At 44.4% G+C, this 21181-nt stretch overlaps 1 protein-coding gene across 19 annotated transcripts in view; it reads right to left on the reverse strand.

The window, feature by feature from the left end:
• The window catches only part of Wdr27 (WD repeat domain 27), a 158431-nt gene that overhangs the window by 121559 nt on the left and 15691 nt on the right, over positions 1-21181 (reverse strand). For 14 of the 19 annotated variants that reach the window (XR_001782112.2, XR_003952182.1, XM_006524929.4 and 11 more), the window contains exons 5-17: positions 19778-19891; positions 18282-18333; positions 16702-16772; positions 15873-15993; positions 14372-14489; positions 12836-12939; positions 11699-11766; positions 11331-11452; positions 10832-10914; positions 9306-9384; positions 7453-7530; positions 3617-3714; positions 2152-2241 (exon numbers count right to left, since the gene is read on the reverse strand). Coding sequence is in view for 17 of the 19 variants with exons in the window: in XM_006524929.4 (XP_006524992.1) it covers positions 2152-2241; positions 3617-3714; positions 7453-7530; positions 9306-9384; positions 10832-10914; positions 11331-11452; positions 11699-11766; positions 12836-12939; positions 14372-14489; positions 15873-15993; positions 16702-16772; positions 18282-18333; positions 19778-19891 (1198 nt within the window). In the remaining 2 variants the exon portion in view is untranslated. The other 5 variants (XM_017317641.2, XM_006524934.3, XM_017317642.2 and 2 more) reach the window with 5 other exon arrangements.

Consider the following 21181-nt stretch of genomic DNA (forward strand, 5'->3'; position numbering starts at 1 on the left):
ACAAATTGAAACCCATACTAGGCACCAACATCAGGCTAAGAACCTGTGGCTAGTAGACATAGGGGGAGCATTGTCCTAGTGCTCTGCTGAACAGCCACAGTGTGATACTGACTCCCGATGACTTAACCTCATAGCCATGGATTAGTGCGCCTCTCAGCCTTCAGCACATTCACTGCCGTCCTCAGCAGGCGGTGATTAACACAGAGACCTACCACTGGTGAAGATGCAAACATAGTAAGAGACTGAAGTGCTCAATCTGAATGGGACATTGACATCCAGCTAGAGCACTCCCTCCCAGGGCTCAGGAGAAGAAACAGAGGCTGAAAGGGCCAGAGATGGCAGAGCAAGAAAACTCTTTTCCAGATACAGCAGGGCAGTTGGCATATAAACACACAGCAGTTCTGGCAGCATGAGTAAGACTTGTGCAAGCTCAAACCAGCTGGGAGAGGGAGAGTCTGCTTTCTTTAAGGGCCTGGCCCTCGTAGGTCAAACTCCAGTGAAGGCCAGACAGACAAAAGCTCATGGATAACACAAATTGGAACTGATGGGTTTAAAACAAAACAAAACAAAGCAAAGCAAAACAAGAACATAAAGCAGCAGGGTGGGTAAAGAAGGGGTGAATATGTGAAGAGTTGGGGGGAGGAATATGATCAAATACATTTTACAAAATTCCAAAAGGGTTAATTAAAAACAAATAAATAGGCAACACTGACAAACGTCTCAAGCACTCAGCAAGCTTGCAAAGAGTCAAAGCCCTAGGAAATGGCACTGTGACTGCACGGGCAGAGAGCACGTGCGACACCGGCCCGGGCTCACATCCGCCCTGGGTTAGGGCACGTCTGAGCATCCTCACTGATAACATACTTGCTCAGTCCCTGCCCTACACAATCCTACCTCCTGACTTAAGTGGCTTTTCTATCAGCTACGTAATAGCACCCACCCTTCTCAGACGACAGCAGGGATGTTTACATCCGCCTCCACCCTAACCGCAGCTGCAGAGGCTGCAGGGGGGCAATGCAAGCAGAGTTCAGGTTTCCCAAGAAGTGGATGACCCATTCAGAGCTGCAATACTCTCCTCATCAGCCATCTTCCACTCACCACAGCATAAGCTGTCATCCTAGACTGCGCCTCCTTGAATCTGAAAGGCAGCGCAGGCAACGGACAAGGCAGAATTCCACAGAGATGCTTTCTATGAGCAGTCACAGCCTGGTCCTTCAATACAGCACAGAAGGCTGACAACTGGTACTCCACACTCAGACCCCAGGACAAGCCCATCATGGATGACTCTAGTCCTCCTGAGGGCATCCCCCTTTCTCTTTCAAACCACCCTAGACACTGCAAGGACCCTGATGTAGACTACACAGTTCAAGCTAGGCCAGGCACCCAACATGCATGGGTCACAGTGTACACCTCTGATCGTAAGCATGACCTTACCTGGTCCTCACCCATTCACCTTCCTAGCACTTCATGCCTGTGCCTCTGCTCCTAGGCAACTTATGAGTGTCTGTCCACGACTACCCAAGCGGGCATATAAGGCAAATGGACCTAAGTCAAGGGATTTTGTGTGTAGTTGTATTCAGTAACAATACCTAGTACATGTTTCTAAAGCAGCTCCAGAATCTTACTTAAAAGCTAAGAACTGTTGGCTGTAAAGCTAGGGGAAATTGTAAATCAGTTAGGAAGTGACCACAGTAGCAACATAACATGGCTGTTTTTACTTTTAAAAGGTATTGAGCTGCTTAATGTATTAAAACATCCATTAAGAAGCCAACTAAATTTCAAAACACACTTCAATAAAAACTTTTTACTAAATTAAACCTACTTCAGCTTTGCAGGAGTGGGCTTCCTTTACTGACCGAAGCTGTTCCAATGCTTTTGCCCAGGAAGGCCCTGGCCATAGCCTTGTCTCCCAGAGCTCATGCACTGGGAAGACATCCCACTCCTTCCCAGCCCTCAAAAGTAAGGAAACCTGCTGGGCGGTGGTGGCGCACGCCTTTAATCCCAGCACTCGGGAGGCAGAGGCAGGCGGATTTCTGAGTTCAAGGCCAGCTTGGCCTACAAAGTGAGTTCCAGGACAGCCAGGGCTACACAGAGAAACCCTGTCTCAAAAAAAACCAAAAAAAAAAAAAAAAAAAAAAAACGTAAGGAAACCTGAAAAGGCAGCCGGTGGTCCTGAAAGGCTGGCGTTGAAGACCAGGGACAGGTGGTTACCTAAGCCACAGGCCAGCTTCTGTCCATCCCCTGTTGAAAAATAAACAGCACTATAAAATCAAAGCATGGGAAGCCCACTGGCCAACTGACAGAGTAGAGAACATTTAGATAAATAGTCATTTTTCTCGAGTAGAGAATAACTGGGTACAGCACATAACAAGGCCCACTCGCCTTTCTCACGCTCTCCTTCCCAAGGAGTGAACCAGGCCCTGAACTAACTCTCCATCAGGACCATCAACACCATTCTCCCCAGACCTCATGGAGTAGCTGTCACTGGCACCATCGCAGCCTTCTGCTCACAGAAGAAAAACAGAAGGGACAGTGACAGCCAGCACTTTCCCAACAGCCAAAGTTGGGGGATCTTTACCAAATGTGCAACTTCACAGACGGAAACAGCAAATATCAAAATACCCCTGACAAGCACTGCATATTAGATTTTCAAAAGGCATTTGTCTAGAATTATCTGAAAAGCAGAGTTCTGTGAGCCAGAGGAATAAATTTTAACTTTTAGGTAACCCACCAAAAACACTTTGAAGAGGGGAAGGGCAGCCTCGCAATCTGACACTGCCTTCATGATGACACAAGTGATCACTTCCCTGACTTCAGACTCTAGATCGGGAACAGTGTGAGCGCCCACGGGGAGCTCCAGGACGGCAGGCAGGGAAGATGCTTTGAGAACACCATAAGGTGGCCAGGGTCAAGACCACCTTGTGGTAACCCTGTGATCAGATCTCTAGCTTCTGGCTGTGTGAAGAGGTCATCACAGAAGGTATGTATGAGCCATCCTGGCAGTGCTGCAGGACAGATGCACCCTGTGCAACTACAGTCTCACTCCACTCCGACCCAAGCCATGCTATAGAGCATCAATACCAACATCATGACTTACTGTGGTTGTCATCTTGACTGTATCTGGAATCAACTAAAACCCAAGCAGATGGGCACACCTGTGCAAGTTTTCTTGATTGGATCATTTGAGGTAAGAAGATCCGCCCTAAATTTAGGTCACACCTGTTGGCAGCCCACATAAAAGGACATGAAAGAAGGAAGCTTTGCCCTTTCGCCCCTTACTGTTGCTGCGACTTCATCTCTCCTACTGCTGAAGCATTTTTTCGCTGGTATTAGAGCCTACTTCCTCAGGATTCCAACACAGCCTGAAGACCGGCTGAGACATCCAGCCTCATGGACTGAATAATTACTGAATTCTTGGTTGTTCAGTCAGGAGACAGATATTATTGGACTAGCAGGACCACAGTCTCTAATCCACTCAAGTCCCAAATATATTTTCATTATATCAGTTCTGTCCCTCTAGAGAATCCTGACCATATCAACCAAGACTCATACTGGGACAGTAGAATCCAGCTGCAGGTAAGAAGAGCAAATGGATCCAAGAAGAGGTTTGGCTTACCTGAGAACTGCAGACAGCTCACAGCAACAGGCTTCTGGGCTACAGCAACCTGTCTGCTGAGATTTCTGGGTAGGAAATTCTCCAAAGAGCACTCTTTACTTTAAGAAAAGTCATAGTAAAAACCAAGAGATAATTTCAAGTAAGATTAGAAATAATCTACAAATTAAGTGCATTTCCCTTTATATAAATATATCATTTTATATAATTAAAACTAAAAACCTATCTAAACTTATAGTCACAATCATGAATAACTCTTTAAAACAAATTTGTATTTTGTACTGTCAAAAAGACATGTATCTTTGTGGATTTGTGTTCAAGCATATAAACACGTGTGCATGTGCATAAAGAGGTCAGAGGTCAACTTCAGATGCCATTCTTCAGTGAATCTCCAGGATCCTTCTCTCTCCTTCCCTCAATACTGTGCTTATGGGCATAAATGCCCAGCATTTGTGTCAGTGCTAAGGATTCAGACTCGGGCCCCTTTCTTTGCATAACAAGCACTCTTAACCGATAAGCCATCTTCCAAGCACCTGGATCCATTATATATCCTGGTATTATAATACTAACTACAGGTACTTTTCAACTTACAGTGGAGTCATGGTGGGATAGGGATATGTTCTTCTAGTTGCGCTGCCTTGTCTGGCCTCAATGGAAGAGGATATGCCTAGCCCCACAGAGACTTGATGTGCCAGGGTGGCGAGATACCCAGAGGGACCCAACTGCTCTGAGGACAAGGGGAAGGGTATATTGGAAGGGGGCAGTGAGCAGGATATAAAGTGAATAAATAAAAATTAATTAATTAATTAATTAATTAATTAAAAAGTCATAAGTTGAAAATATCCTAAATCAGGGATGACTTTTGCACACCTAACTAAAGATCTGCAGGTCTCAACCTAGCCTTCTATGAGCGTATCCAGACAGTCCCACAAGCTCAGCGCAGGCACAAAGACCTGATACAAAGCTTGTTCCATGGCAGGCATTGAATACCGCTTCACTGTACTGAACATCTGCCTCCAAAGCACAGCAGCAGCAATGCCAGGCTGAGCACCGGCTGTCCCTCCGTGACTCACTGGGAGCTGCATTTCAAGCCATTGCTCAGAATGCCAGGAAGGAATCATACTCACACCATTTACTCAGAAAACATGCAAGTCCAATACAGGAGTGGGTTATATGGAATGTGTATTGCTTTTTTGTACCCATAAAGATGAAAATTTGTAAATTACAGCACCTTAAGTTGGGAATGGTTGTATTCAGATAATCTACACTCAGTTAATAGTTGCCATGAAAGAATTGCATTCTAAAGGAAGCCAAGCTTGATAAGGGAAGGGCATGGGTGCTTACAGGGAGGGTGCTTGGAGAGTGGACAGCACCAGTCTCCCAGGGCCATGCAGACAGAGCAGTTTACCAGGGTCTCAGCAGCCTGCAGCCTGAGGACTCAGTGCACCAGGAAGGCCCATTTTCTTCAAGCAACATGTTGATCCTGGCATTCCTTTCTCTTCCCGGTTCCTACATTCTAAAGGGGCCTTGCCTGCTACAGGGCTATGGCAGAATCAATCACTGGGCGTGATGGAGGCATATCTAGTTGGTTGCCTAGATGCTATTCTGAAGGCAGGGCTATTTATCACATATTCACCTTCAGCAGAAGCTGGTGGCACTGGCCCACCTCCAGCAAGTGAGAATCACTCTTCCCACTCCACACCTGTTGGCATCTGGAAACTGTTTTAAATACCATTTTAAGCACTAAAAATACCATTTCTTAAACCTTAGGGACCTTTAAGAGCACAGCCTTCTTGCTTCCTCTTCCTACAAGAGCCAAAATTATACAAAAAGAGTTCTCATATATAAAGCAAGATCGCCACAGTAGAAAGCAGCCCAGTGTAAACAAAGTTCCTTATGGAAGAAAACAGAAGGAAAAGCACCAGGGGCTCAGGTCACTCTGGAGGCCCAATGTCAACCAGGAAACATTAAACACTCCAGTAGGTCAGGAAAAGAAAAAAAAAGTTAGGAAAAATGTCAATATGCATGGTTAAAATATATCTAGACTATCAAAAACACATTTAAAATGCTATGAATATATTCTTCTTAACAGCAGAAAGTACATTTAAAAAAAAAAAAAACTCAGTATCCTGACCACAGGTTAATACAAGTTAGTGTGATTTACAGTGGCATTCCAATCTAAGACTACAACTCACAAAACAAAACAAACAAAATAGTAAATACTGCTGAGACTGTGAGGACTAGACACAGCCTCAGTGGAACACAGGATAGAGATACCTCAAAACCTAAAATGAAAACTCTCTTATGATCCAGTCTCATTCTGGGTACAGACTCACAGGACATAATCATTGCCAAAGAGACTCCTGCTTGTGTGTGTGCACACAACTGATGCACTGTTCACTAGAGCTAAACTACAGAATCAGCCGAGGTACCCATTAACATATGAGTTAAATGTGGTACCTATACGCTACGAAAAAATACTCAGACATGGGCTAGAAAGATAACTCAGCAGTTAGGAACATTTGCTGTTCTTTCTGGGGACCCATTTTAATCCCTAACACCTACATTAGACAGCTCATATTAGCCTATAACGTCAATGGCATGGTCTGACGCCCTCTGCTGGCCTCTGGGGACAGCCACATGCACTCACAGACACAGACAATAAAGTAAATAATTAAAAAGAAAAAAAAAAAGATAGATGGGTGTGACTGGAAAGAATCCCACGAGGATTTCTGGATCTGGCAATTTCAATCTTTCCTTGGGCAATGATTATAAGTGCAATTACTTTATAAAACAATTTGTCTTGCAAAAAGAAAAAGAAAGAAAGGAAGAAAGAAAGAAAGAAAGAAAGAAAGAAAGAAAGAAAGAAAGAAAGAAAGAAAGAAAGAAAGAAAGACAATCCAGCTGCTAAGTAATGACATCCTGCCATCTGTAGTAGACTGGACAGGAACCAAAGGGTGATAAGTAAAATATGCCAGACACAAGACCAAAAGTACCATATGTCCTTGCTCACATGTGGACATAGGACTGCAAATCCTGTATGTTTTTGTTCATATGTGGACACAGGACCTCAAATACTGTATGTTCTCACTCATATGTGTAATTTCAACAAGTTGACCTGAACATAGACTAGTAAGGACTCTAGCGGTTGGGAGGGCGGCCTAGTGAGAGCTGTGGGCAAAGCAGGTCAGGCCCCTCAGGGAACGCTGTACACATGTGCTGGAGCATCGCACAGTGAGCCCCAGTAACTGGGGCAACTGACACGTCAGTCACAAACACTCAAAGTTCCAGGCAGCATTTCTGTAAAACTAGTAAGGGGCGTAGGGTATGTTAAAATGAGTGTTAACTTAGGTAACCCGTAGTCTGTTTTCTCGTTGTATATTTTAAGTTCAGCCTGGGACAACCCTAAGGCCCAAACTCTCTTTATACAGACATTCAGGCTATGTTTGCAGTATATCTAGGTCAAGAAACCATCAATGTCCACTAAGAAGCAGCGTTAAAGCAGCATTAGCTCTGTAGCTGCCCCGTCTCCTCTGTGAGATGAAATGCTTCTCAGGGATGGTCAGCCATCAAATACAGTATTTTCCTACAACTACATTTTACCAAAAATTCACTACTTCAAAATAAATAACATAATAAAAAGAGCAAAGTGCCCAAGAACTACTCAAATGAATCAACCACATATGCTTTAAACGATGCATGTCAGTGACATATTTGTGTCAATATTTACGTGTATATAGTCTTAGGAATTATGCATATGTAGCCTTTAAGAATTATGCAAGCACATTAAGAGTGCTTCTAAGTTGCTTCAAACCTAATACATGCACTCAACTGCTTACCATTTGTAATTGTTCTTGTACTTTGAAGATCTTTTGTTATGATGTTTGATGTTAGTCTTTGGAGAAAACATAGCCATACTGGAAGGAAAACACATACAAACAAGTGTATATATAACTTTCACCAATTAGGATTCTAAATTTCCTACGATATTTACATTTTATAAAGAAAAATTAAACATGTACAAACTTACATACTTTTTTCAGCGACCTCCTACTCTCCTTGGCCTCTAAGAACCGGCACTCTCTCTGACTCAGACATGTCACAATGCTACACACTTCCTCCTTAGTGACCCTATCTAATGCTTCTCAGCTCAAAATGCCAGGACAGCCCCAGGAACACCATCATCCACACTTCAGCTCGCAGATGAAAATGCTGCACTGTTGCCCTAAGGCATGAATTTCCAATCCACCCATCCACCATCATCCATTCATGGGCTGCCTTCTCTGGGCCACGCTGTCATCTGTGAACTTCATGCTCAAAAGTATGCAATCGAATTTAAAAGCTCAACACACTAAAGGCTCACATGGTTTTAAGTAGATTTATGGTTTTGTGTTGGCTGTAGTCACAGCTATCCTGGTGTTCATGTGGCCAGCAGGCCACTCCTGGGACACACTCATCCTTCTGTCTGTTCATCTTTCTTTCCTTGCGTGGTCACTCCCTCCATCTGCCCATCCCGCTACCCACCCCTCCTTTTATCTACCTGCCATCTACTCGTGTCATATTTGAGAGTTCAAGGAGCCAAGTGCTGCCCCTGTGCTTGGTTGGTAGAACAGACATGAAGTAAATGAGCATCCACACTTGCTGCCATTGGGAAAGGGAAAGAAGGTGAGATAGGGAGGGCTGCGAGGGGCAGTGGAGCTGAAGTTGCATACAGGAAGACTCACCTAGGTGAGAGGCCTGGGAAAGTTCTGAGTGGGGACTTGAGGTTGAGGTGAGAGTGGGTGGGCAAGAGGGAAGATCAGATGAGAAGACTGACTAGGAGAGGACAGAGACCTCACCCTAGCCTGCCACGTGCTCTATGTGCAGGAAGCCCACCGGGGCCCCAGACTCTAGGGCAGCTTTGACTACTGTTAAAGGAATGGTTATGATGTATGTAGTGGGCTACATCATATAAATTCCAGCTTTGAGATAAGAAGAGTGGTGTGACTACACATTATAAAAAGAAGTAGATTTGCCCTTGAAAGATCTGAGACTTTTGAAGGACTAAGGAACTTCCAGACTTCGTGGCAGTCTCTCCCACTATCACGATACTATGTTTCCTGGTCTCTAAGTAGCCTCACCGTTAGACTTGCTACTTCCTATTTTAAATATCCAGCGTTTACACCCTGACATGGGAACAAAACGTTTCTAATCAAAGGTCTGTGTTTCAGGATGAACTTGCTAATAGGTTATACAATCCCACTGGACAGCCCTAAAAGCTCAACAGGCTGTATTTATGAGAGAGGGGGTTGGGGGACTGGCCACAAATTCGGGAGTGAATGAGCTCGAAAAATTTTAAGGTGTTTCGTCAGGCCTTAGTGGGCTACATGGTTTTAATGTATCACCTTTCTCCACTTCTCAACCCCACCAGCTTCTCCTCTCCACAGCCAACCTTATGATTTGACAAGAACTCAAGGCCCTGAGTGGAGATCAACATAGGGATTTAACAAGTATTAGCTGTATATATGCTACCCTTGTGGTGACTGTGGCATGCTAGGGTCCAACCCACACTATAATCCTACTCAGGCCTCTACCCACCCTGTTCATGGTGGGAACCCCAGGACATATTAGTGTCTGTATTAAACCCTATTCCTATTGTATACCTGCAGCTCTGTTCTGTCACTGGCACAGAGGACATGATGCTTATACTCACTGTGGTGCCAATGTATAGCCGGACGACCTAACCTTAGTGTGGAAAACCAGGGGCCTGTCCTCCACGACACTCTTCACAGCTGTATGACATGAAGTGAAAGAAGCAGCATACATTTAACATCACAATTTCACTGTCCTGGGAAAAAAAGAACAGTCTCCCCAAACCAGGCAAAGTCAAACAAAATGACCTCTGACCTCTAAAATGAAGAGGCTCTATCCAGAAATCAAGCCAATGAATAACAGCCAGGAATTCATCAAGGACATTAAAGGGACAGAAAGTAATGTAGACTATACTAAACCATATAATGTGTGGCACTGTTTATTTCTTTGCTTTGCGCTCGCTCGCGCGCTCTCTCTTTCTCTTGTTTTTTGCTTTGGTGTTGTTTTGGTTTTTTATTTATTTTTTGTTTGTTTGTTTTAGACAGAGTTTTTCTATGTAACAGTCCTGGCTGGCCTGGAACTCACTTAGTATACCAGGCTTGCCTTGAACTCACAAAAGTCTAATTGCCTCTGCCTCGTGGGTGCTGGGATTAAAGGCATGTGTCATCACGCCCAGATAACAGCTCATGTGTCAAATGCATTTAGACTACAGCCCAGTACAGGGTCCCTGTAGGAAACACACAGGAATGGACCACAGCACACAGACCAGTGGGAATTCCACTGAGGGGTCAACCAAGAAAAGCCACAGTGCAAACAGGGGTAGGCCACCTGCCTCACAGAACAAATTCATGAGTTTATTAACTTACTACTCCTCAGAATGGAGGGCAGAGCTCTAGATGATAGGGGCCCTAGCAACACAAGGGAGGTTCAGGGCCACATCTAAGCCAGCTGGAGATCAGTAGCCAGAGGGTAGAAGGTAAGGATACATACAGATGCGGTACATATATACAGAATGCATCAGTAAAGCTGCCTGGGGCCTTTATCTTCTTAACTAAGCCGATCAGGAGACTATGAGACTGTGAGTTGGTCCTTGACGGGGACACAGAGGAGCATCAGTCACCACTGAGTCCTACAGTATAAAGAACTGGGATGAGTTCTGCCACCTTAACACAGAAGCTAGCTTTAAAAATATATTTTAGAAAAATCACTAGTTGGCTTCAGTTTACAACAAACCAATCAAAACCTATTTTTTAGATCATCAACGATAATTTATTATGGACTGGATAATAGAAGGAATGACTTCTAATTGTGACAGAATATGACTGTGGCTAGGTATCTCAGAAACTTACCCTGAAGTGTGCACGATGTGACAGCAACTGTGCAACACCCAGGGTCTACTGCAGTGTGCCCAAACTATCACATCAGCATTGAGACACACCCTTGAGGGGCGTACCAAAATCAGGGGGAGAAGTGTGCAGTGTATTCCCTAACAAAGGTAACGCAGTAACTCCGAGACGGGCAGGAGAGGCTGCAGTGCATTTCACTTTTGGCAGAAGTGACTTCACAAAGGGATTCAGCAATGTTGAGTCTGTGACTGCGAGGAACTGGCTGCCTCTGCATGTGTGTTTCACAGTGTGCTATACTAACCATGTTGTTTGGTATTGGCAAGCTTAGGAAATTTTTCCTTAATAATTCCAAAATACAGTGGAGAAGTTGGCAGGACACAGGAGCTAAAATAAAAATAACCACATTGTGAGAGAAAACAATGATATTTTAAAACTGTTTCAATGCAACATATTATTTTAAGGACAATGTAAGATTAACTCATGTTAAAAAGTATACATGTACAATATTTGGAAATTAAACTACCAACGTCATTATCTTAATGAGAAAAATATTGACATTTTAATGGAACTGCTACATTAGAATTTATGTTGTTTTTTAATAAACTAATATTTATATTAAACTATGAATCATTTAGGTTTCAGTAAAATAAAATCATGACATAACAAATTAGTTCTTTCATATAGCATTAGTGTGGTTGAGACTTTCCCATTTTCACCTGTGTCTGTTCCCATGAAAAAGATCTAAAATGTTGTTCACTTGTAAGCACTCACAAGCAATTCAATATCCAAAAAGACTGTACCTTGCCAGCACAGAAAGCACCTTTCCTGCCCGAGGGTACTGCTGAGTGCTGAGCAGAGCAGCCAAGTCAATTTCCAATACAGCAATCTTACTCCCAAACATAGATGAAAGCATGCAAAATGCCTAGGAGACATGTAAAAGATTAGCAGCATGGCTGGACCAGAGGCTTGTGGGTACGCCCCATCTCTCCAGTCATGAACACAGCTTTAACAGTTAGCTCTGTTTCACATGTACAAACAGGATAGCCGGTCATAATTTCACATATGAAATATCATCAAGATGTTATTACACTGGCATAGTGAAGAGGCACACATCAGAGCATAGAGGGCGCATCTGACACACTGCCCATGGCACGAGTTTCACACTGACCTTGGCGCTCATGGGCTCGCTCACCATTGCACACGACCCAGCAACTTGGACGCTCAGGCTCTGAAATTCTTCATTTTCATCAAAGATAAATATTTGAGAAATTAATACAGGGAAACAAGTAGCTGACTTGTTTGTTCAGCCTAGTTATAAGTACTAAATTAGTGCTATTGTACCATATGATATACAGAGTTGGGGACACAATGTGAAAAGAGATGAGTCCTTTGTCACATAGCTTGTAAGGAATGTGCCAGGACACCGATGCAGGGGAGTGAGGCTGTGAGTGCTGGCGAGGGTGTGCAGCCAGAGCCCGCAGCTGAGAGGAACACATAGTATAATACATATGTTACACTTCTGGAGAAGCAGGAAATGACAGGAAGTCCTGTTTCAGAGCACCTGACAGGAGCAGAGTGTTACAGAGAACGGAGCTGTGGGAAAGGTCCGAGCAGCATTCCTGCTCACCATCAAGAGCAGGCAAGCCTCAGAAGCTACGGAGGGAGCTAACCCCCATCTCCCACATAGACAGAGAAGAACGGAGGCACACAAGAGCATGGGGCTGCTGGGCAGGAGGAGGTGTGGGTAAGCATTCCTACCTTTCTTCCAGGGAGAGACTAAGAACACAGAGCTAGAGAGGAGAACGCTAGGCTGTTTAGACCTTGTCAGGTGTTAAATCAGTACTGATGGCGCACACGTGAAGAGGAGAGCCTGCGGGAGCCTCCGTGTGTCTAGGTGCCCGGTACATGTGTGATTGGCACAGGGAGAAGGGAGAGCCTCATAAGGAGCCCGACACAAAGATGGAAGGAGAGCATCACGGGAGCCTACCACACTCGGAGAAAGGAGGGTTCCACAGACTCCTGACACACAAGGATGGGGGCGAGCCTCACAGAGCCTGAGAGACATATTTGAAAAACGGAGGTGCCGGATGACCCGGAAGAGCAGAAGTAAAGCTCCGTCCTTCAGGTTCCGCAGCACAGGGGGTCCCAGCAGTCTGAGCCTGTGCCATGTTTGGTTACTGATAAACTCATCCTCAAATGCAAGTGATCGGCTTTCTACCCCAAACTTTTATTCCTCATCTATCTTTTTAAGAAAGCTATCAAGCTATAAGAGACTGCCATAAACCATACTGAATTCAATTCTTACCCTTGAAGTGTAAAGCGGCTTCCAATTCAAAGCTTGCCAGGTTCAATATGAATAGAGCTGTTGAGCTTCCAATCCATAGACATTTGGTGCACTCAGAAGCAAAACTAATCTTAGGAAAAAAGAAACAAACAGTCTTCCTTCAGGCTAGCTCCCCAGCACTCCTGTTCTTGTGAGGATGGACGCATACCTGTGTGAATAAGCCACAAGCTGTCTCCACTGACACCTCAGCTAATCACTTCTTCTCCCATAGCTATACTCTGGAACTGGGAGCTGAGTTTCCGTCTGATTGAGTGGTTGACAGCTACTTCTGCCATTGGAAGCAGGTATCTCCAATGGTCACAGCATGACCACTGCTCAACTCTGATCTGTGTGATTTGTCTTTTCTTCTGAGTTTATAAAAGCAGTTGATGCCCAAGTCATTCAGGAGCTTACCAGATCATGTAAGGATCTAGGCATGTGCTCACATCAGTGTCGCCAATGTACCTGAAGGTGCTGCCAGTTACATTTATGAAAATAAAGATAAGTTCAGACAGGAGCTATCTGGTCCACAGTGGCAGCACTCATCAGAAAGCTTCTATTAATAAGTGAACTGTCTGTCTGCTCGCTGTATCCCAGAACACCAAAGCAGCTGCAAGCCTTCTCACTAGAGCAGTCAGCAACAGTCCCTCCATCGGCCCACACTACACAATCCAGCATCCCCCTATCACCTAACAAGTCATGAGGAACAAGAGTCAGTAGTGTGGCCCCGGCTTTGCCTGCAAGAACTCCCAATACTCTACGACTGCAGTGCAGAAACCAGCCTATAGCACAAGCCCAGCTGTCCCCCCTGCCCCTATTGCCCTGTGACGTGGACTAGGAGGGAGTGCTCTATTCCCAGGGTCCAGGCACTGAAATGTGTTCTCTTCATTTGCAAGCAACCCTGCCTCTATCTAGAGCTGAGTTCACATATGTTAAGTCTGCTTAGCTTTCTCAGGGAGAACGACCAGCTCTTAGACAACCCTTCCTTATGTTCACATCTATTTCTATTACGCTCACAGAGGAGTAAGATCACTTGGAATCAATTTTAACAGGGAAGAGAAGAGAGTGAGCTATGTATGCACTGCCACAATCCAAGGGACAGTCCTACTACCCAGGTTCCCATCTGCCTAGGTTTGGTAACAAGGCTTGAATTAAACTGAAAAAAATTACTAAATCTAAGGCTTAAAATATGCAATTTTAGGAGCATTTACAGTCGGTAATAATAAGAGACACACACAAAAAACTTGGTATTTACTTCAATCATTCATAAAACCAAATTTAATGCTCACTTAAGAAAGTTAGAAGGCAAAAGCCGGGCGTGGTGGCACATGCCTTTAATCCAAGCACTCGGGAGGCAGAGGCAGGCAGATTTCTGAGTTCGAGGCCAGCCTGATCTACAAAGTGAGTTCCAGGACAGCCAGGGCTACACAGAGAAACCCTGTCTCGAAAAACTAAAAGAAATAAAAAAAAGTTAGAAGGCATTCTGGCTATGGCTATGGCCCTGTTCACCATACGTACGCTCCACGCTGGGAATCCGGCAGGCAGAGGTCACAGGGCGCCAGGCTCAGGATAGGGAATGTTGCTTCAGCCTCTCCCCTTTTATCCGCCTCATGTCTGCACCGGCACTGATGGTCTTCTAAAGAACAAAGTTATTCTTCTCTGACTCTTTCTGCAACCTCGCCCTTAATGTACCTTCTGTTCTCATCCCCTGTGTGTCCACGCCTGCCCCATTCTCCTCCTTCCTTTCGCAGCTGGTATTTTTACCCTCTCTTCATCCATTTTCTATGTTTCTCAAAGCTGTGCCTACAGTCACACCCTCTTCTATTAACACATGTCTACGTTACAGAGTAGGCTCCACATATGAATGAGAACATGTGCTTCTTGTCTTTCTGAGATTGTATTACCAAGACTTTGACGATCCGTCCCTTTTACTGCAAAGTCATAACTTCAGTTTTCACTTGATCTGAATAAAATTGTGTTGTGTGTATGTAAAAAAAAAAAGAGTTATTGATTATCTAAGACACAACACTGCTTAGCAATCACTAATAGAAAAGAAGAGACGCAGGGATGTTTCAGAAATTCATGTTGATAGAATGAATCATAACCCCTCGAAAGAACACTGAGACTTGGAAGACCAAGAAAAACAAGGTTAAAAACCAAAGTGCGGACTAGACTGAGTCTGTAAGGAATGGGGCTGGGGAAGAGCCTGCCAATGTAAAGAGATTAATGCCACCACTAAGATGGAGCTAAGGTGCAATAGACAACGAGTGACTGTCTATAAAAGAAATAACAAGGGGTTGGAGAATAACAAAAGAAATAACAAAAATCATGGCTTAATACATTCATGGAAAGGGAGCTATAAGGGTAGGTTAGGACTTTCTGACCTCACTGAAAAACAAATCATTTCAAACCACACAAAAATATAAGCTAAAGAAAACTACCCATAAGAACAAGCACAGGGCAGGAGAGCAATGAGGAAACTAAGTCCACACCCAACAGGTCTCAGCCTCGCTCACTTCCTTCCCTGTGACCCGTGGTGGCTGAGTGGAGCTCTGGAGGAGGCTGACATGGACGAGAGGAAGTAATTTTGTCAGCAGAGCTGGTCGGGAGCTTAGGGGAGTAGGTGCGGATGTAGACACAGGATCTGTGATCTGAGACCTGAAGGAAATTAGGTCTGCGCTGAAACTGTAACTATAGTGCACCCCCTTGGGAGACAAGGCCCCAGATCACTCAGGTGAGCCATTCCTGACAGCTGCAGGGTCTGCCCTCTTGAGCTCCTGCTTTCATGACAACCCTAGGGTTTGTGTTCTATTCTCATAGTCCCTGGGTAAGAGCCAGCCTCCAGCCTGGGGCACAAACCTATGGGGCGCAGTGGTGTCAGAGGTCAGGACCCCTGGCCTTTCCCACATCAGAAACCTCCCTTCTACTCCTTCCCACTCTGCCTGCCCCACAGAAACCCTTGTGTGTGCCCTTGAGTGCTGTGTCCATGTAGGAGGCCTATAGGGTACAAGAAGCACACCTGGCAGGCTGCACTGCTCAGCCATCATTCTTCGGGTGGTGAAAGTCTCCCTTTTCTTCCTTACGTCCACATGTGCCACACAGTGGTAGTGATGTCCCTCCATCAAACTAAAGATCCACAGCTACAAAATCAAAAAATGTGGATACAGATCTCTTTCAAGACGTGATACTCACTGCAAAAGCCAAAGGGAAGTGGGGCAGAGCACAGATAAGAGCTTCAGGTGTTCCTAGGTTCTCTCAGACACTTGGACTGCCCCAGTGCTGCTTTTAGTCGCTTCCTGAACGCTGCATCGCTCCCATGCAAGTGCTTACAGGGGGGATTTTGTCCAGAACCTTAGCTCAGACACAGCTATGATTCAGTGTCACACAGCACATGCTACAGCCTTTGAGCCATGAACATTTCTACCATGTTACTGAGTCCTAGCACCTAAGATAATGGCAGTTGAATTGATGGAAAAGAAAATTAACTGTCATAGCTCCCCAAAGTATATCTTCATCATATTTGTATCAACAGCACCTATATAAAATAAGCCTAAGGTGTTGACATTTTTTAAATCTTGAAATGTGTTTTCAGGTTTAAAATCATACAACGCTGGTGCTGACAGCTGTGCCAGCAGTTCTAACTTTTGCTCATTCAAATACTACCTAGCATTTAAAAAACATGCACGTCAGGGTCCCCTCCGCAGACCAAAGGTCCCCCAAACCCTACCACTGACATGCACAGTGGGACAAATCCTGGCACATTGCTGGTGACCACATGAAACAGAGACTCTGTACTTGTTCATGTTCTGTATGCTTGAAACTCAGATGTATCCGCACAGGGCTCTCACCTGGCCATCAGCACTGCCGGTGACCAGCTGTTGGTTTTCTTCATTGATAAGCAAATTTAGGAGAGGGTAAGCTGTATGAAAACATAGGGCATTCAGTGTGGACAGTGCTTCTTCTACTCAACTTAGCACTATTCTGAATCTTCATATCAGGAGGTGAACTTATAAATGAATACAACTTTGGAAACATTCATGAGCCAAAGGGGGAAAAAAAAAAAAAAAGGAATGCTGTCCCAAATAAGATGGTGTATATGAATTACAGCTGGCTGCTAGTGAGCCTGGCTCATCTGCTCACACTAAGCAGGCCCAGAGCAACTGTCAACAGCCTAGAGGAAGAAAGTACAGCTCGGCTAGCCCTTCAAACCAGCAGAGCAGTGCCGGCAGACTAACAACAATGGCATCGTGAACCTAGCGATAAAAACAGCAGTTAAATAGATATCTTGCTTTAAATAAAAAGGACTCCATGAAATTTAATTTTACTTCAAATATAGTTTAAAACTATCACGAATTTGGAAGAACTACATAAACAGGCTGAGAAACACTATATGTCCTAACTAAGCTGCAAATGGCATCCAAGGTGAATTTACAGAACAATGTACAATTGTGTTCCTCAAATTGTTTCACAAGATGGTCTTCAGAAAATCCAACAAAATTCCAGAAAAATGTGCTTCGTGCCAAAGCTTGGTGAACAACTGCAGGCTGTCAGCACACGATACTGTGCATGTGGGTAACCAGCCCGAAAGGCTCAATCCTGGATAAATTACGGCAGGAACTCTAGCAGGTCACCAAGACGGCTGTGTTTCTCATAAGTGGGGTTTTTATGGGGCATCTCAAAGGGAAGGAAAGCCCCCTAGCATTGGTATCTCTGCTGTCCCAGGACACTAGTGCATACATGGCAGAACATGGGGGTAAAGGGGATAGGGAGACTCCAGAAGCAACCTTGTTAGATGCAGGGAGGAAATACAGGGCCCCAGATGTCACACACAACAGCCTCCAGGCTCCAGGAGAGAGAGCCAGCCCATAGACATTGGTCACACATCTATATAATCAGGTGATGGTTCCATTTCCTACAGAAGGACAGTTTGATGAAAGCAACAGTTATCCTAGAATGTATAAGATGGACAAATGCTTACAACCTAATCCATGGACTGCATGCTGTCCAATCCTCCACTCATCGGGGAGGATGATGTCCCAGATGTTCCCAGCTCTGACCCTCTACAGGGCAGAAGAGGGCCTTGTCTCAGGCACTTTATCTGAGAGCCAATCTACTCTACATACTTACCTAAAACAGCTGCTCAGAAGCCAAATGCATATATGTACATATAAGTGTAAGTTAAAATTCTCCGAGACAGTAACTGACGTTCACCTGCTCAGTAGACAGAGGGGAATTACCTCTGTCTGGCTACACAATACACACAATTCTGAATGGCGACTTAAAGATGTGGCTGGTGACTGGCCCACCTGTCTCTGGGGCGATTCAGACCTCTGTCTGCTGCACTGTTTCTGGGGTGATAGCCACACCAGGAGAGTTCCTTCACTCTACCTGCTCAGCTAGAATGTAAAAGAGTCAGTCTTTCATTTACCTGTTAAAATGGATGAACTGTATATCAAGGATCCCACACAAAAGTCCCAGACCTGCAAACGAAAAACAGCTCATTTAAGACATAAAAATGTTGCCAGTATTGCTAACCATGAACAATAAAAATTGAACCATATAAATAATTAAAGAATTAAAATTCACATATTGAATCACTGATTATTAAAATCCAAGATTTCAGAACAATGGTAAAAACATACTGATTCCCCAAAGATGACCACCTATGGACTTGGGAGGACTCCTCCAAAGATGAGTAGCTCAGTTAAGAAGTGCCAGCATGTCCCTGGGGCTATGCCCCAATTGTAGAGGGTGACCACCTGCAGGACTGCATTCCAACCATGACAGCCACGTGTGTTTGTTGTACCCACCACCCTTTCTATGGTAGTCACAGCTCCAAGGACATTCCAAAATACCAACTCTCTTCATTTTCATGACCACCAGTAATATAAGAGGCCCCACTGTGTCTATTTGAAATATAAGAATACTGAAATGCAAAATAGTTTATCCAAGTAGGGCAACTTGGATTTCTGCCTCAACAGCTGCTAACTCCCAGTGGAAGTCACCGGTTCCATCAAATAAGTATTTTCAAATGACCATAGAATGTATTCTAACAACTTTTGTAGTTTAATACACACATGTGACTTTAAGTTTTTCTTTCAGGACAATGATAAATGTTCATCCTTTATTAATAAAATTATACTAATACTAGCTAACTTGGGACTGTTAAAAAGCGAATCTGCATTTTGCTTTACTTTTTCTGAAGCTTGGTGTAGTGCTAATGGAATCCACTTATCTGTTGGTTATTGGAAAACTTTTCAGATATACACTGCTCCCTCTAGATTTAGATTCAAGAAAAGTCCTCACAATTGTTCAATGTCCATATGCTGGAGAATCAAGACATGCGACACAGAGTAACCCAGTCCCACTTGAAGATCAAACCTCCACTTGTGTGTGGTGAGAAAATAGCCTCCTCGGGTGCATGCTTTATTTGTTTGTTTGTTTGTTTGTTTGTTTGTTTGAGACAGGGTTTCTCTGTGTAGCCCTGGCTGTCCTGGAACTCACTTTGTAGACCAGGCTGGCCTTGAACTCAGAAATCCGCCTGCCTCTGCCTCCCAAGTGCTGGGATTAAAGGCGTGCGCCACCACTGCCAGGCGGGTGCATGCTTTAAATTACATTCATTTTTATTTTATGTGTATGAGTGCTTTGCTTACATGCATGTATGTGCACCACATATGTACAGTGCTCATGGAGGCCAGAATAGGGCACTGGGTTCCCTGGAACTAGAATTCTAGACAGTTATGAGCCAATGTAGGGACACTGGGAACAGAATCCTAGTCCTCCACAGAAACACCAGTGCTCTTAACCACTGGGCCATCTTCTCTCCAGATCTGCCCTGTTTATATCACAAGAAAAATAATACACAGTAGAAGCAGCAGCAGATATGTCCACAACACCCCAACGTCCCAAGACACTACTGCCCACCTTAAAGCTTCGGTCTTCAGACACAGAGATGAGGGTGTGTGCTTGCCAGGGACAGAACTCCACTGCTGTCACTGAGCCTTGATGGCCCTTCAACTCTACCAGCACAGACTGCTTCTACGAGGATTTGTACAAGAGGTTACTCATGGAATGTTCTAGAATGATTGGCATCTTGAAATCATAGTCCCACCACATAAAAGAGAGCTTGTTAAATAAATTCTACAAGGCAAGATGGAGGGCTTAGGAGATAAGGCACTTGACCCCAAGCCTGAAAACTTAAGTTCAGACACTGGGACTCACATGGTGGAGAGAGAGAACCAACTCCACTGTTGTCCTCTGACCTTCACACATGTACTGTGCCATGTGTGCTCATGTGTATATGTGCACAAACATACATAACTCTCACACTCACAAAGAGAGAGAGAGAGAGAGAGAGATTTAAAGAATAAATTCCTTTTCACACACCACACACTACCCCTTCCAGATTTGGAGCTGCCCTACCTATATCCACTTAGACACGTGATTCGGAATCTCTGCGGGAGGGAGGTGCACCTCAGTAAGTAAAAGATAAGAAACATTCCTGCTGCTCACACAGGCACCTGTGCCTGGGCACATCTCTGTCACCTGAATTTTGACACATGACACCGTCAATGACTTTTGCTTTCTGAGCATTTGCACACAATCGTAACTATCCTCCTAATTCATCAGTCTCCGTCATCCTAACTAATGTTAGTTCTTCCTTTTGGTGGTCAGTTTTGTTATGTAGTAAAGTGGCCTAGTATGAACCTTTGACTAATGAAGTTAGCGATGTTAGCAACACTGTTGGTGCTAACAACTGAATATCACTTTATCCAGAAGGCTCCCATACACCTCTGACCTAGAACTACTCAGTCCTGCAACCATGACCCAGCGTCTCTAGCCCCAGGCTCTAAGATATGACTTACATGAGAGACAATGTAATTTCCCTCCATGTGATCCTCAATTTCATTCACAATAAGCCCAAAACTTGTCTAAACATAAAAATGTGTTCCCTTGCTGTGGTAGTTTGAATAAGAATGCCCCCCCACACACAGGTTCATACATTTAAATTCTTCGTCACGAGGGAGTGGCACTATTTGAAAGGATTAGAGGGTGTGGCCTTGCCATAGGAAAAAAAGTCACTGGGAATGGGCTTTGAGATTTCAAAAGCCCATGCGACACTAAGAGTCTTTCCCCACTTGAGGACCAGGATGTAGCTCCCAGCTCCTGCTCCAGCACCACATGCTGCCATGTTCCCTGCCATGATAATATGGACCAAGCTTCTGAAACTGTAAGAGCAAGCTCCCAATCAAATGCCTTCTAAGTGTTGCCTTGGTCACGGTATGTATCTCTTTATAGCAATAGAACAATATAGCAATACAGTGGCTA

Source organism: Mus musculus, chromosome 17 (assembly GCF_000001635.26).
Source record: "Mus musculus strain C57BL/6J chromosome 17, GRCm38.p6 C57BL/6J".
Classification (NCBI taxonomy): Eukaryota; Metazoa; Chordata; class Mammalia; order Rodentia; family Muridae; genus Mus; species Mus musculus.